Below are 16,379 nucleotides of genomic sequence, written 5' to 3' on the forward strand. Positions count from 1 at the left end.
AAGCAATTCAGAAGAAATCCGTCACTTCTCAAAATGAATTTTATGAAGTTACAGAAAAATCTCAGAATCGAATGATAAATATGTTGAAATTCTTATTTTTGAAGAGATGCTAATTAGAGACTTCGTCGATCTAGTTGAAATAATTATTACAAATATTTATCTAAATCTCTTTCAAAATTACACAAAACTAAATTTTCTTTTTATTAAAATAGTCTATAACATTAACGATTATCTAACGAATCTTTTACTTTTTGTTCACGAAGGTGAGTTGTAAAAAATAGTTGAATAGTGATTCTATTCATAGATTTGAAATGTTTTTGAATATTTTACATCAAAATTTTTGAATTGTTAAAAATTTACAAATTATTATATGAAATTGAGAATTGACAGATGATAAGAAATTTGGATTAACTAACTATCTCATTGAAGAAAAAAATAATTCAAATTCAAATATTTAAAACACAATTCCGAGAGGATATCCTTCACAATCTGATTCGCAATTCAAACTTATTAGAGCTCAATTCTCAGTTACAGTGTCTTTTAACAAATCATTGTTGGGTTTAGTTGCCGTCACTGTTCACACGCTTCTTCTCCGTTCTTGATCTGATTAGGGTTTTGTGCGATAGTGTTAACGAATATGGCGGCGGCGCCGTCGAACTACGAGTACCCGACGCTGAAGCGGTCAGAAATCATTCAAATCCTAGCACAATTTGGTATTGCATCCATATCGGAGAATGACATCACCAACCCCAAATCCGTCGTCGTTTTGGATATCTATAGCCGCACACTCAACCACCTTGGTTTTCTCCTCGAGTATCGCTTCTTCTCTCTTCAATCATTCTCGTTACACTTTTTTCAATTCTCTTCTTTTTACCGTTTCTCTCTTTCATTTATCACAGGGAAAATGAAGAACATCTTGACTTCGATGTCCTACAGCATCTTGATGATCCCGATCTTCACCTTGGATCGGTTCGCGTTTTGAAGCTATGCAACAAAATCAAGGAAGTGCTTCACATTCTCCAATGTCCCAAGAAATTTCACTTGGGCGATCTTGCCACACCCGAGCCTTCTCGGACGGAGTACTTCCTCGGTGCTTTTCTCAATTTCTTAGTCGACAGGTTACTCCCATTTCTTCAATTACTTATGCAAAGATAAAGAAAAACCCTAAAACATGACCTAATTGTAAATTTTTTGACGTCAGGGATGTAAGAATGAATTCGATATCAGAAATTGTAGAGGAAGTCGGCACTTTAGAACAGAAGATAGTGGAGATTGAAGAGAATAACATTATGCAGGTTTATAATAGTGAATGTTTTCTATTTTATTTTTTATGTGTGTGTTGGTATTGGTGTTTCATTGATTGCTGTTCATTTGGTTTGGTTGTTATAGTTGAATTTGGCGATTGATGAATGCAAGCAAGGACGAGAAAGGGAGATGCCTTTAGTTGAGGAGGTGGATAAAAGCGTTAGAGAGTTGCGACAAACTGTTTCAGACATGAATAACAAACAGATGTCCTTAAGGACTAATTTGAAGAAATTGAAGGAGAAGATTGTGGAAATGGATGATAAGGTGAGCTTATTGTCTTAGCATAATCTACTTCTTGATGTTGGGTTTTTGAATAGTATATGGAAGAAACTTCATTAGAGGATTAGAAGTTTATGTACACAATTCATTCATGTGGGATTAGAACATTGAACAGTTGGGCTACTACAGATATAGAAGTTTAAGTGAATTGTTGACAATCCTAACTTCTATTTTCCTTTTGTCACCCCAGATTTCTGGTGCTCAATTTAGTTTGGTACAAAGTGTTCAAGAGAATGCAAATTTACGTTCGAAAATTGCTCAATCACCAGATAAAGTACAGGTATCATTTTCATTTGATTATCTCCAATAGTTAGAAAGTAAGCTGAAAGTAGAAGGATACTAAAATTTATTTGAACCATGAAATGTTTAGCACTATGAGATGAACAAAACCTGCATGCTTATTTTATATGTTCTTGCCGTGTAGAGTGATCTAGGATTTTGTTTTTCTGCGTCTACCTATTTAAATTTGCTTTCGTTATCTTGCATGAAGAGGGCTTTAGAGGAAAAGAAAATAGCTCGAGAAGAGGCCAGAAATGCTGAAAGATTAGCCATGCACACTTTCCATGAGAAGAATACCCTTATCAATGTTTTTTCCAAGGTATGTTGTCACAAGATAGTACTCCCTCCTTCCAAACTAAGGTGTTTTTAGAATTTTTATTTTGTTATGGTTGTTTTAAATATCCACAAGGCTTGATTTATCTTTGATTTCTAATAGTCCCCCTGATATAAATATGATGATTTGTTATGACGGGATTGTTGATAGTCAAGTACTTAAGTGCTTCATATTAAAAAACAAGAAATTGTGTAATAATTCATGTTAAATATAAGCGTATGTTGATACAAATATTACATAAATTAAACCGCTTCTCATCTGCATTTTGGGTTGTGGGGAACGTAATATACTTATCAATACAATTCATTGGACCGGTGAATTTCTTTCCCAGTTAAGATTTACTTTAAGATGCAATTGCAATTTGCAACCTCAATCTATTGGATTGTATTTTTGTGGGGCCATTTGTGAAACAGTTAGTTAGGCTTATGCAAGTTGAATTTTCCTTGGTAAACTGTGTAATGGGCTTAAAGCATAAACATCAACATAAAGGGCTAATGGGAGTTCTTAATCTGATTTTATAAAAATTGTCTCATAGATGTTGTCATTCATTTTAATTGGTTAATCAATTCCGGGCACTGACCTTGTGGACATTTGCTCATTCCAGGCAGCAAACTACAAAATACAAACAGTATCTCATGGGCTTGTGACTTCTATTCATAATATAATGTTTTGTCCTTGATTATAAATCACTTTATGAATCCTTTTCAGGTTAACAAGAAAATGTCGAAGCATTGCAAGCAGATTCTGGCTATAGAAGAACAGGTACACCCCTGTCCTCTGGTTATTTGACTCCTGCTCTGTCATTTAGCACGATGATTGAAATTTTTGTTACGAATTTTCGGTTGTTTATTGAGGAACAATTTTTTCTTTCTTTTTGTATTTGAATGGAGTTCATGATGGGAATGCTGTTAAAAGATATGAGACATTCTATTATGATCTGTGGGCTTTTTCTTCCTTCAAAGATAGTTATTGTGCAAAACCTCTTGTTTGATTTTTTAGCACTTTCTATAGGTCAATTCTGCTAAATCTGTTGAAAAGAATCTTAAAGCATTAAAAGCTAAATTTGGTGATGAAGAAGTACTGGAGAAGTCACTGGAGGCCCAATTGGTTGAAAGGCAAAGCAAAGGTGCGTTTTTGTGCAAGCAAGCAATGCTGGTACTCCATTTCCAAATTGGCGGTGTAATTATATAAGCAGTAACTGTATTTTTATGAAAATATTTTACAAAACCTGTTCAAAAATTACCTGTTAGTATTTAAACATGTGTATTGGTAATTTAGTATGTGTGTTTGTTTTCCCTTCTTCTTATGCTTGTTTGTCCCTCCTTAGTTGAGCATACTGAAGGGTTGAAGAAGGAATTGGAGAAAAATTACAATACCGTGATGGAGGAAGGAGCTAAATACCTAAGCAGTAAAAAATCAGAGGTGGAATCAAAGAGATCTGAGATTGAAACTAGAGAGAAAAATGTCGAGAATGTGTTATCAAAGGTATCTTTAATTAAGTGGAATAGAAAAACTCCTTTGAAAAGTATAAACACTCTTAAGTACATCCATAACTAAAGAAAACATTAATTATTATTATCTGAATACTTAATATTTTTGAAATCATAACTAGTATTCCATAGGCACTTGCGTTTTCTTTCATACCAATAAAGCAGGGAAGTGTCATGAACAAATTGTTATTTTTTGTCCACAATTGACAGGTGGATGCCATAAACAGTGAAATTACTTCAGTAATAGAATCTGCAGCAGCTAAAGTGGATGAGTTGGATAGTTGCAGAAGTGAGGTTGTCGAAGCGGTATGTGACATTTTATCTTCTTTTGAAGTCCCTTGCAGGTTGCAAACTTTCACATCAATTTTACCTTTAACTTTATTTTGGGTAAATAGATTCTATGTTGTTGTTCTCCGCACTGGTGCACTGACACGTGAATGTTAATTGTCAATTTCGAGTGATGATAATTACTTCCTTATTTTGATAGTGAATGGGAAATAACTGAATTGTTATGTATGGATTGTTGCAGTTTCGTAAGTATTGCGACAAGTTCGCACGTGTGGCTGAATCTGGGCCAAAGTTGGTCCATTAAAGGAGCTGGATTTGACAATTTGGTTTCGATTTAATACGGGCTAGATTTGGCCTACAAATTTGTAGCACGTTATCATCAACACCCTGGTAGAATCACAGAGCAATTTATTTTCCTTAATTAAGGCATAGGTGTAAAAGATATATATAGCTGTTATGCTTGATGGATGTTCAAATTATTGTATATATCTACATTCCAACATAGACACTACATGCAATGCTTTTTAGGTTTGTCTTCCGCACACCAGCTGCAGATATCGGGGTGACATAGGATTCAGGACTTGCAATTTTAGCCGATGATACACTGAGTTATTTTCCCTCTTTTAACCTTTGGTTGTAGAAATGAGTTGTACATAGACATGCATAATGCATATGATTGAGTTGTTTATTCAAACGCCTCCTAAATTGAAAATGACTATCACATACAAGGGCCAAAAGGCCAAAGGTATATAGGTTCTCCACATTGTTATCAAATTTTGGGGCTATGGCAGCGATGGTGGTTTTTGGGTTCGTTGCAATGGCAAATATAATTTGTAGATAAAATTACTATTATAAATAAAAGTACCTTGTTTTTTGAACTATTTTTAGATATGAATGGAAGTATTAAAAAAAATAATGAAATGAATTTTGATAATTTTATTTAAAAAATAATTGACACCGCTAAGTAATTAATTTTAAAATAAATTATGAGTAAATTAATAAATGTGTTCTTTTTTGCTAACACTGGGAGTAAAATCCATTTGTCTCTAGCACATGTATCAAGAGGACTCATATGGAGAAATACTTAGGTTTTCTTATTTTGCATGGTATTTTTCTCAAAAAGGGTGTCATCTTTTTTCAATTAAACATCTCCCTCAAATTATACTTAATAGCAGCAAAATTTAAACAATTAAAAAAAATACAACTTCATTGTCTCATCAAAATAGAAACCATATTTCCTCAATAAAATATTAGTTTAGGTAACATAACAACTCGCAGAATTGAACAAGTAAATGATCTCAACCCAAATATTACACTATCAGAGCGACACAAAGTAACTAAACGACGCGAAAAATAATAAACGTAGAAGGCCACTAGCCATCTTCCACACAAGCAACATCTAAAACTTATCGGTCTCTATATGAGTATCTACACCATATGAAAAAGAAATATGAATCAATTATTTGGAATGCAATTATGGAAGCCCTATATGCTCTTAAAGGCGATTTTGAATTTAAATGGAGGGATGAAAACTCCTCTTCCTGCTTTACCGATTGGTCTGGGGTAGGGAAATTAGCGGAACAGTTCTCTATGTGGGTATTCACGATTTAGAAATGTAAGTGAATGATGTTTACTTGAACGAGAATTGAAACTTCAATTCCTTATATAATAATATTCCTTTGGGTGTTAGTGACCGCCTGAAAGCGCTCCCCATCTGTTTGAACTCTATGGTGCCTGATGGTTAATCTGAAAAGACGATTTAAATGATATCTATACTGCTCAGGATGATTATAACTGACTCAATATACCTGAATATATTCAAAATACAATAGACAATGACTCTTAAAAGTGAGTGTGGTATATTGCTGCTCCCGAGAAGGTGAAATTTTTTCTTTGGACAACTATACTTAAGTCCATTCCTACGAGATCGATGTCATGTCATTGTGGTATGCTCTAGACAAATCTTTGTTCTAAATACAATCAGGACACTGAGACGACTCCACAATACCTGAAAAGATTGTGAATTTGACACCCGCTTTGAGAAATCTATTGACTTCTTGGACCCACTATTATTTCACGGGGGATAGTTTATATGATAGGATTGGACATGATATCGACGATGACGACTCTTTTTGGCAGCTTGCTGGTGGTTGTGGCGCGCTAGGAGCGAATTGTATCCGGCTAATTAAGTGATATCTTCATATACTTTGAAACTCATCATAGTGAATTATACTAATCTATTAGTAAAATATTTTCTCAAGTATAAAATGTCTCATGTCTCATCCAACGAGAACAATCATGTGAAATGCACACAAATGTAATAATATGATTTAGAATGTTGATGGCAGTATCCTTGGTAATCCCAACATCTCAGATTTTGATAGATTGATTCGAAATGTTAATAGTACTTAGATTCATTTTTTTAGTATTTAAATTATATAATCCAACTAAAATTTAAAATAGAAATTTTAACTAAAAAAGGGCAACCTATAGTAATAAATTTTAGGTTAAGTTATTATTTTATGATATCCTTTATCTTCTCTACTCTATTCTAGTGAAGTTATTTTGTTTAAATAACAAAACTCTTTGATTTCATGTTTTCTCCTTCCGAAACGCGCATCTGTCTCTGTAATTATCAATAACCTACTCTGAGATGTCAACGCTGTCATTGCCATCTTGCTTCAACCTTCGAAACCATCCATGGTCTCCATCTTCACTATCGCTCAAACCTTCTTCACTCCCAAACCTTCGATTCTACTCTCACCTCCGCAACAAGAAGAATCTAACATCTTTCTATGTTTCTGCTCAATCTTCACCTTTCGACCTTTCTCCACCCCCCATCGACCACGATTTCCTGGTAATTTCTTACATTTCACAATTAATTTGAGTTTGATAACTAGAGTTGTACTGAGATTGTAATTTGTTAACAAGTTATACACAAATGTCCATTGATATGTTCCAATTTCCTCATATCATAATATTACTTCTTAAAACATGTTTACACAGTGGTAGATACTGAAATATGACTGGATGTTTCTGTAAGACACTTTTTAGTGTATAGTTATTTAACTCTTAAGAATGTGTTAAACCCTTTTTAAAATACCCAAATGATATTGCTTGAGAGAAAAGAAATTAAAGAGACTAAGCATACATTTTTTATTGTTCAATTGTTAACTTTACCGTTGCAGGACACTGTCAAAACTGCAGGCGCTGAGGTTTCTGGGGAAGGAATAATTGAAACATTTCGTAATGACGATGAAGCACTGGATGCCGCAGACAATGGGGTTGTTGTATGTATTCTATTTTGTAATTCATTTATCCCTGTAGCTAAACGCATATTATTCTCGCTCTCTTTGCATGAGCACCTTTATTTGAAAGAATCATTTTGAAAAATCAGAACTAATGCATATTCTTATTCTGCACTTGTTCTTGTTTGTTCCTTGAATGGATTAGTTTATTGTTCTTAAGATGCTTCATACTTGTATCTTGTTCTCTATGAAAAACTTGTTTTGTACTGTGAAATTTTATAAGTCAACTAGCTTACATGGCTTTGATGAGCTTTGGATGATATTAGCTCAGGCTTGCGGTTTATCGCATAGTAATGTGTTGTTGAGTTTTATAAAACCTAATACAGTGTTGAAGTGTTTTTAGTTCAATGCATGTTTATTATTTTATATAGGCTCATTACTATATTGTTATATAATGGATTTAGTCATTTTATTAATTTAGTTCTCAATGGAATCTGATGGTATAGGTTGTGGATCTTTCACACTTCGGCCGGATAAGAGGTACTTGCTTTTCCACATTAAAACAACGCATTCACTAAGATGTTCGTCCCATAACGTTTAAATGTACATATAATTTTACAAATTTGCATTACTCTTAATCCATAGGTGTAAGCAGTTGGGAGAGTTTATCCTTAACACGATTTAATGTTTTCTTAATTTCTAACACAAATATTTTGGATAACTCGAAATACAGTGAGTGGAGATGACCGCGTTCAGTTCCTTCACAACCAGAGCACTGCAAACTTTGAATGTCTACAAGCAGGGCAAGTACGTGGAAGAATGTAGCATCATTTGAATGCATTTATGTTTTATTTACAATTTTAAGTTCTTGTCAATTCATTTTTATATTTTATACTATAATACAGGATTAAGTAATAGGATATCTAACTGAAATCCCTAGGGATGTGACACTGTTTTTGTAACACCAACAGCTCGAACTATAGATATTGCACACGCGTGGATCATGGTAATTTTCTTTTCACCCCTCTTTCAAAATTCATTTGTGCTCATCTTCTCTACAATGTAATAATACCGTAACTTTGATTTTGCTGACCACATTCTCTTGTTGCTGTGACAGAAAAGTGCAATAACTTTAGTGGTTTCGCCAGAGACTTGTAGGACCATAACTGAAATGCTGAACAAGTAGGTAACTTCTTGTATATCGTATTATAAGGATTCACCGACGGAGATTAAAACTGAAAATAAGATAAAGAACAAATAATTGTCATCCTGATGAATATTATCAAATACATCAATTGATTCTTTTACATGGAATGATTTCAAGGTACATATTTTTTGCTGATAAGGTAGAGATTCAAGACATCACTAAGCAAACCAGCTTATTTGTTTTGGTGGGACCCAAAAGTGGCCAGGTAAGAGAAATTATCATACCTACTTAGTTTTGAGAATGACAAAATTGTTGATTTTCAACATAATGACACGAACAGGTGATGGAGAACTTGAACCTAGGCGATCTTGTTGGAAAACCGTATGGTACTCATCAACATTTTTATGTAAGCTTGACACCATACTAGTTATTTTCTTGTGAGTAATTACTAGTTGCTATGCTTATCATCAGTTTCTCTCTAGAAGATATATCTTGTTATGTATGTTTGATAATGACTGCATACTTATGTCTATCTGCCTCAACCTTTCTTATTTTTAACAAAAGCTCCTTACATGCTCAATCGCGTCATACATGCTTTTAAGCTACTTGTATTTGTATCTCATGGATACTTCCCTACAATAAGAAAGACATGGAGCCTATTGAGTTTATAATTAAATAAATAATTTAGATATTAAATTAGAATTAAAATTTATATTAGTTGTTATTTTATTTTAAATGTTATTGCGTTGGGCTTGTAATATCTTTTGGGCCTTTTAGATAATTATCCATTACTAGTATTATAAATGTAGTGTCCAACACATTAGAGAATCAAGGAATGAAATCAAATGTCTCTTTTATTTTCTAGCAATTTAGGATTAGCTCTCTATCATCCACATTATCTGAAAATATTCTTGTGAAAATTTTCTCAAATATATATGTTGCAATTTTAGGTTGACGAGCAGCCTATAACTATAGGTGTTGGAAATATCATTTCTGAAGGTGGTTTTTCATTGATGATGTCTCCAGCAGCTGCTCCATCTGTCTGGAAAGCTATTCTCGCTCAAGGGGCTGTCGCAATGGGTTCTAATGCTTGGAATAAATTAAGGGTTATCCAAGGTACAGAGTTGTTTAGATTTGGAGGCAATTGTATGCATATATCTTCTAGTTATTTTTCTTAAAGGTATTTACTTTTTTTTTTGCGTGGCAATATGTTATTTTAGTCCTGCATTTGGTAGAAACTGGATAAGACTAAGTGTAAAAATGAGATATGCATGCTGCGTTATTCAACCGCCAAAACTGATAACAATCTATTTAAAATGGAACCTGCAGAGGTGTCTTAAGAACAAGGGACCCTGGACTTTTGATAGGCATTGTGATCTCCCATGATCTTTTAATCCACTCTTTTCCTTCCCCATTTCTCTTCCCATCTCCTTATATATCCTCTCAACCACAACAATACTCATGACCGTGATTCAATTAATTCCTTGACAGTGATCATCCTTGTGCACTCTTTTTGACTTTCCTTTTTCTTGATAAAAATAAATCTCACTAATCTTGCTAATTATTCACAGATTTCTTATTTATCCTGATATTATATTAAAATAGTAATATTCTACACAAAATAGGAAATTATAGACAACAATATTTGAATTAGGAACTTTGGTCAATCTTGAAATTCCTTTGATTCAGGATAGGACAGGGTATACAAAAGTGCTTCTCTTGGTATTTGGCAAGAGACACCCTTGATAACCTAAAAAGTTCCTCAAGGTGGAATGCTCCTAAAACTCAGATTTTAGAGTTCAGAGGATTGGTTACTCCTACTATGGGCTAAATGGGAAATTTTCATTAGGGTTTTGATAGAAACTGGTACCAATAGGAATTAATTGAATGACAACCTTTTATTATTGGATACTCTCTGGGGAAAGGTTCCCAAATTAGAGATAGAACATACAATCGCATAATTGTGCAACACAACTATGCAGAATTGAGAAGTTACACAGAACAGTGCAGAATTGAAATGTTGCACAGAACAGTGCAGAAGCACGGTTCTACCAAATTTCAAGAGCTTGGTTCTCTCCCCTTCCCAAATGTTTGAGAGTTGGGTCTCTCCCTTTATGAGCTAGCTGCATTTTAAGTTTGGATGCTGTAATCTGTTAGATACATCACAATATTTTCTGGAATTAGGAATTTAATGTATTAATTGTTGTAATTTATGATTATTTAGGATTAATAGTGGAGAGTGAGTCATGTTAATGAAATAAATGTTTTTTTATCGGCCTATCAAACATGGTTTGCCTCAAAAAGTTGGCTATTGCTAATAGTGGGAATTAGCACATCACATTAATTCTTGCCTCGATGTTAATGACTTAATGTTCAGCATGATTTTTCTGGTGTGTGTAAGATATGTTTCAAGCCCATGAAGGTTTTTAGTGCCAGAAGAATACATTATCATTTATATATTGTTTCGTACTGCTTGTGAGAATGTCAATTCTTGAGTGCAGAATTTGCCTTCTGTCGAAGAATAACCTGTGTTCATACTCCCTACAAAGATAACTAAGCATATAATATTTGTTTTTGAAATTGAAAGCCTTATATAATGAAACTGGAAAAAACATTAACTATGATTTTGATTGTAACTTGACTTCACAGGAAGGCCTGCTCCTGGAATGGAGCTTACAAAAGAATTCAATGTCCTGGAAGCCTATCTATGGAACTCAATTTCTCTAAACAAGGGTGTGTTGAGTGCTCTTTTTCCAATACCAATCTGCACAAAGTATCAAAGATTTGCCTGCTACTTACTCCAAATTTGATTTTCTCAGGCTGTTACAAAGGTCAAGAGACTATAGCTAGGCTCATAACATACGATGGAGTCAAACAGAGGTTATGGGGATTTCATCTTTCTGCAGCCGCCGAACCTGGCAGTATTATTACAGTCGATGGGAAAAAGGTTCTGTAATTTTCTTTTGAAAAATCTTCACATTTTTATTTTATTTTCAAAACTACATCTTCTATGGTTGAAAATGTGGGCATTAGTACATATATAGCAATTCTCAGCTGAACCTTACCTTGTGAAACTGCAGTTACAACATTAGATATGGCTCCTTTATAATGAATTTGATTCTAAGTTGAGCTATCAAGATCATATATATCTAATTGATTTAGTTCAAAATGCACCATAATTTTAACCAAAAAATGCAAGAGATATTATATTAACTCACTCTAAAAGAGCTCTTTTACTATGACATTTATCTAGAGAAACCATCTTGTAAAATGAGTCAGGAAGCTAGTGCTAGTGATGTTGAGTTACACTTTGTAATCCTACAGTTTCTTATTGAATGAGTTGGCAGAAAATTAATGGTTTTCTGCAAACTGTGCAGGTTGGGAAATTGACTAGTTACGCCTCTGGAAGGAATCAATCTGAACACTTTGGATTAGGCTACATCAAGAAACAAGCTGCTTCAGAAGGAGACAGTGTAATTGTTGGAGACAACATCAGCGGAACAGTAGTGGAAGTACCTTTTCTCTCTCAACAGCGCCCACTGTCTGGTAGTTCAAATTCATGATTCCTTCCTTGGGCATGAAATGTAGACATCAACCTTATTATCCTCGAGTGTGGTGGTGATATAATTATGTTGTGAGTAGAAGTGAAGAAATCCATGCATAAATAATACTGTAATTTTTGTAAAACTGTTTAAGAATTCTATTATGGTATTTTTTTATCATGTTGGTGGTAAATTTGTGCATCTTAATACAACTCTATCTTTGTCTCCTTTATTTATGATTTTGAATGTTATTAACAATAATTTTCAAGTGTGTATTTAAACTTTATTAATATTCCAAAATGACTCCAAACTCACTAGACCACAGGCTGTATCTAAATATTAGTCAATCATTATTACCAGTTGGATCTCAATTTGATATATCATTAAAAATTATATTATTTTTAATATAAAAAAATTGAATAAAAAAAATTAACCCTTATAAATTTATTTTCAGTAGCAATCCATTTTTTCTGAAGTGTGAATTTACCCTTGTTATAGGTTTGTTGAGTTGAAGAAAGACTCAATTTTTATTGGTAAATGTCTTTTTCTCAAATTGAATTGCCGCGTTGAACTTATTAGTTTAACCAATCAAGAATTTATATAATGCAACAAACAAGACCATGACCAGTTCTGTTCTTTTGTTTGGAATTTCTTTTTTCAAACAATGCTATCACTGTCAAGTATCAATGTCTCAAGTCAACTATACCCCAAAACCAATTCTCACAACACATGCATAAATAGACTCCAAAAAACAAAAGCTTAAGACATCACAGATAGTTAACATTAAGACTTCATAGAGTGTCATACATATGGAGTCCATTCTTGTGCTTTTCATGATCTTTGTTGTGTCTACAAATTCAATCTCAGTAGCTGCCTCTACCTCTACCAACAATTCTCTCTGTCCAGTTGACATGAATTATGTGTTAACTGTTCCTTGGAACCCATCTACATGTCATACCCAAAACAAACCACTATGTTGTCAAACTTTGTTGTCACTTTTTGGTATAGCACTAGCTCAAAACCTCAACAAGAATTCTCTTTTCCAACTCCCAAACCTCTCTACCTCCATCTCATGCCTTCAAGACTTCCAAACTAACCTCACTTCCCTCTCACTTCAAAATGACATTGTTTCTTCATGCTTTGATCCACTTCAATTTGTTATCACTCCCAATATATGTGCTCGTATACAATCGAAGCAAGATTGGTTCAGCAGTGTCGGTCCTGCATCATTGTTCAACACTTCTTGTAAACAAGACCTTAGTGTTTCTACCAATTGTGATGCATGTGTTGATCAAGGACTCAAAGTTCAAGAGAAGCTGAATCAAATTGACGGTAACAGTTCACATTCCAAAGATTGTTTTTACTTCACCATACTTTACATTGCTGGAGTTGTGAATCAGTTTGGCCCTGAAAACAGTGGTGTTATGTCTTGTATTCTCGAACTTCATCTTAACTCTCAAGTGGTTTCCAGAAAAAAGAGCCATCATGCACTTGTTTTTGGTTTAATCGGAGCTTCAGTTGCATTCATGGCTATCATGTTTTCTTTGCTTGCCTTCTATTTTTGGTACACTGGTTGGGTAAAGAGAAAAAGCACTGAGAATTTTTTAAGCCATGCTGATCCAACGGAACAAAGGTCCATTCTAAGATTTAGACCAAACACAGGGTCGATTTGGTTCAAATTTGATGAACTAGTGAAGGCCACTGACAATTTTTCACTCCAAAACTTTATCGGTAGAGGTGGATCTGGGATAGTTTACAAGGGGATTCTGTCAGACGGCACGACCGTCGCTGTTAAAAGGATCGAAGAATCTGATTTTCAAGGGGATGATGAATTCTACACCGAAGTCGAAATTATTAGCAAGTTGAAGCACCGCAATCTAGTGCCGCTAAGAGGGTGTTGTGTGGTTGATGAGAATCATAAACAAGAACACAGAAATAGGTATCTAGTTTATGATTACATGCCAAATGGTAACCTTGAAGATCATCTCTTTCCAACCATGGACAATAAAGAGGAAAAGAAATTGTTGACTTGGGCTCAAAGAAAAAACATAATCTTAGATGTGGCAACTGGGTTGGTTTATTTGCAGTTTGGAGTTAAACCTGCTATTTATCATAGAGATATCAAAGCTACCAATATACTACTTGATGCAGAAATGAGAGCAAGGGTTGCAGATTTTGGACTGGCAAAAGAAAGCAGTGAAAGTAGGTCTCAGTTAAACACTAGAGTAGCTGGAACTTATGGATATCTTGCACCAGAATATGCACTTTATGGTCAGTTAAGTGAAAAGAGTGATGTTTACAGCTTTGGTGTGGTTGTTTTGGAGATTATGTGTGGAAGAAAAGCTCTTGAGATGTCTTCATCAGGAACACCTAGTTTCTTGATCACTGATTGGGTTTGGTCGTTAATGAAATCTGGAAATATAGCAGAAGCTTTGGATGGTTCTCTCTTGGTGGATGGTGGAGAATCCAATGGTAGAAATATGATGGAGAGGTTTTTGGTGGTTGGAGTTTTGTGTTGTCATGTAATAGCTGATTCGAGGCCAACAATTTTGGATGCTTTGAAGATGTTAGAAGGTGACATTGAGGTTCCACCAATTCCAGATAGACCTATAACTCTTGAAAACCACATGTTTACCAATGGTGATTATGCAGAACAGTGAAAATCAAGATGTGAAGAAAATATGCATGTTTGCCACCCATTCAAACTTCTGGATAACCAAATATATTCATTAGTTGGTTTAAGTTTTCCATTGAAGATATTGTAAAAAAAATCAAACAAGTCACAATTAATTTTAACTAGTTTATAAACATGGCTCTTGATTTATCCAATCCAATGCAATGTGATTAATTATGTTTTCCTTTCCAAAACCGTCTAGTACTACTACTAACTTCAACTTATTTAAATAAGAGAGCCTACATATTTGTTTGAATTTAACGCTTTAGTTTTTTTTCTGTAGTTTAGGAAAGTTGTTATGACAGACAACTTAGTTGTGACACCAATGTCTTCTATTTTCGGCGTTTCTTATGTAGAAAAAGTCAAGGTCCCCGTTAATGACGTGGAAGAAAGAGTAATTCAAATCGGTTGGAAGGAGATAAATGTTGGTGTTATCACACCTTACAATTGCGGAAGTTAAATTGATAGAAAGATAGAGAGAGTATTGGAGTGGAAGAGAAGAAAGAGAGTAATTAATGAATATTGAATGAGAAAAAGTTCTCTTAAGGAAAAATTGATTATAAAACTACATAAGTAACTAACTAATTAACTAAATTTGAATTAACTAACTAATTAACTAAATTTGAATTAATACACAACATATTCCGTTAATTCAAACTTTCACCAAGTAATACACATCAAAAACTGATATTTCAGACTCTGCATCTTCAGACTCCAACCATTCTCTAGAAGCTGCATCAGACTTCAACTACGCTTCAGAAGTTGCTTTAGAAGCTAGAGGTTCAAGAGTAGTTGCCACTTATGACTCCTTCAGAGACTGATGGTTCAGAAGCTATCAAAACTTCAGAAGACAGGTCGTCCCATCCTCTAACTCCTTCAGAGGTTGTTGTTTTAGAGACTATGTTGTTCTAGCCTCTGACACCTTAAGAAACTGATGATTCAGAAGCCATCAAAGCTTCAGAGACTAGCAATCCAGAAGTTGTTCCAACCTTTGAATCAAATGTCACCATTCCCATGTCTATCTTCAGCTTAGAAAATTATTCTCCTTTTACAGTCTTAGTCAAAATATCAACAATCTGGTCCTTGGTAGGACAATATCTCATTGCCAACCTTCATTTGTTCACTTGCTCCCTTCTGTAATGAAACCTTGTTTTAATATGCTTGGATCTCCCATGAGAGACATGGTTTTTTGGCTAAATTTATTGTTGATTTGTTGTCAACAAGGAGCTTGATTGGTACTTGAGTGTTTACTCCAAGTTCAGTCAATACAACTCCAATCCAAGCAGTTGAACAAGTAACAATATATTCTACCTCACATCTAGATGGAGCCACAACATGTTGCTTCTTGGAGATCCAAGAGATTGGAGCTCCTTGAAACTTGAAGACATAACATGTGGTACTTCTCTTGTCCATTCTGTCATGACACCAGTATGAATTAGAAAGTCCTATCACCTCTTCTTTGCTTCTCTTTGTTTCCCGTATGAGAAGAATACATCATGCCTCAAGGTTCCCTTGATGTATCTTAGTACTCTTTTTCAGCCAACAAATGAGACTTCCTTGAATCATGCATGAATCTGCTCAATACTCATACGACAAAGTTGATATCTAGTCGACTATTGCATAAGTACCTAAATGATCCAATCATCTGCTTGTACATGGTGGCATATACTCTTTCTTCATCATTATCTTCTTCCAACTTCTGACCTGATTCAACATGAGTCACAGTAGCATTATAGTTCATCATGTTGAATCTTTTTAGCAAATTAGTAGCATATTTTGCTTGATACAAGATT

General features: G+C 34.3%; 3 protein-coding genes across 3 annotated transcripts; all 3 read left to right on the forward strand.

Moving 5' to 3' along the window:
* Positions 1-400: 400 nt before the first annotated feature.
* LOC127104853 (kinetochore protein NUF2 homolog) lies at positions 401-4,663 on the forward strand. Its single transcript, XM_051041999.1, is given in 12 exon segments — positions 401-813; positions 900-1,118; positions 1,202-1,295; positions 1,390-1,569; positions 1,775-1,864; positions 2,075-2,182; positions 2,906-2,959; positions 3,209-3,323; positions 3,525-3,682; positions 3,898-3,993; positions 4,217-4,266; positions 4,268-4,663. Coding segments are annotated over 12 exon segments (1,386 nt in total). The 5' UTR covers positions 401-637; the 3' UTR covers positions 4,314-4,663.
* A 1,823-nt stretch (positions 4,664-6,486) lies between these two features.
* LOC127101510 (putative transferase At1g60990, chloroplastic) lies at positions 6,487-12,144 on the forward strand. Its single transcript, XM_051038941.1, has 12 exons — positions 6,487-6,832; positions 7,164-7,265; positions 7,730-7,763; positions 7,957-8,030; positions 8,164-8,229; positions 8,341-8,405; positions 8,548-8,635; positions 8,711-8,776; positions 9,321-9,486; positions 11,020-11,103; positions 11,190-11,317; positions 11,748-12,144. Exons 1-12 carry the CDS (start codon positions 6,629-6,631, stop codon positions 11,931-11,933), a joined length of 1,263 nt encoding a protein of 420 aa, XP_050894898.1. The 5' UTR covers positions 6,487-6,628; the 3' UTR covers positions 11,934-12,144.
* Positions 12,145-12,587: 443 nt separating this feature from the next.
* LOC127101508 (probable receptor-like protein kinase At1g11050) lies at positions 12,588-14,741 on the forward strand. The gene has a single exon (XM_051038940.1). The coding sequence runs from the start codon at positions 12,722-12,724 to the stop codon at positions 14,570-14,572; it is 1,851 nt and encodes a 616-aa protein (XP_050894897.1). The 5' UTR covers positions 12,588-12,721; the 3' UTR covers positions 14,573-14,741.
* The last annotated feature ends 1,638 nt before the right edge of the window (positions 14,742-16,379 follow it).

This window comes from Lathyrus oleraceus, chromosome 7 (genome assembly GCF_024323335.1).
Source record: "Lathyrus oleraceus cultivar Zhongwan6 chromosome 7, CAAS_Psat_ZW6_1.0, whole genome shotgun sequence".
Classification (NCBI taxonomy): domain Eukaryota; kingdom Viridiplantae; phylum Streptophyta; class Magnoliopsida; order Fabales; family Fabaceae; genus Lathyrus; species Lathyrus oleraceus.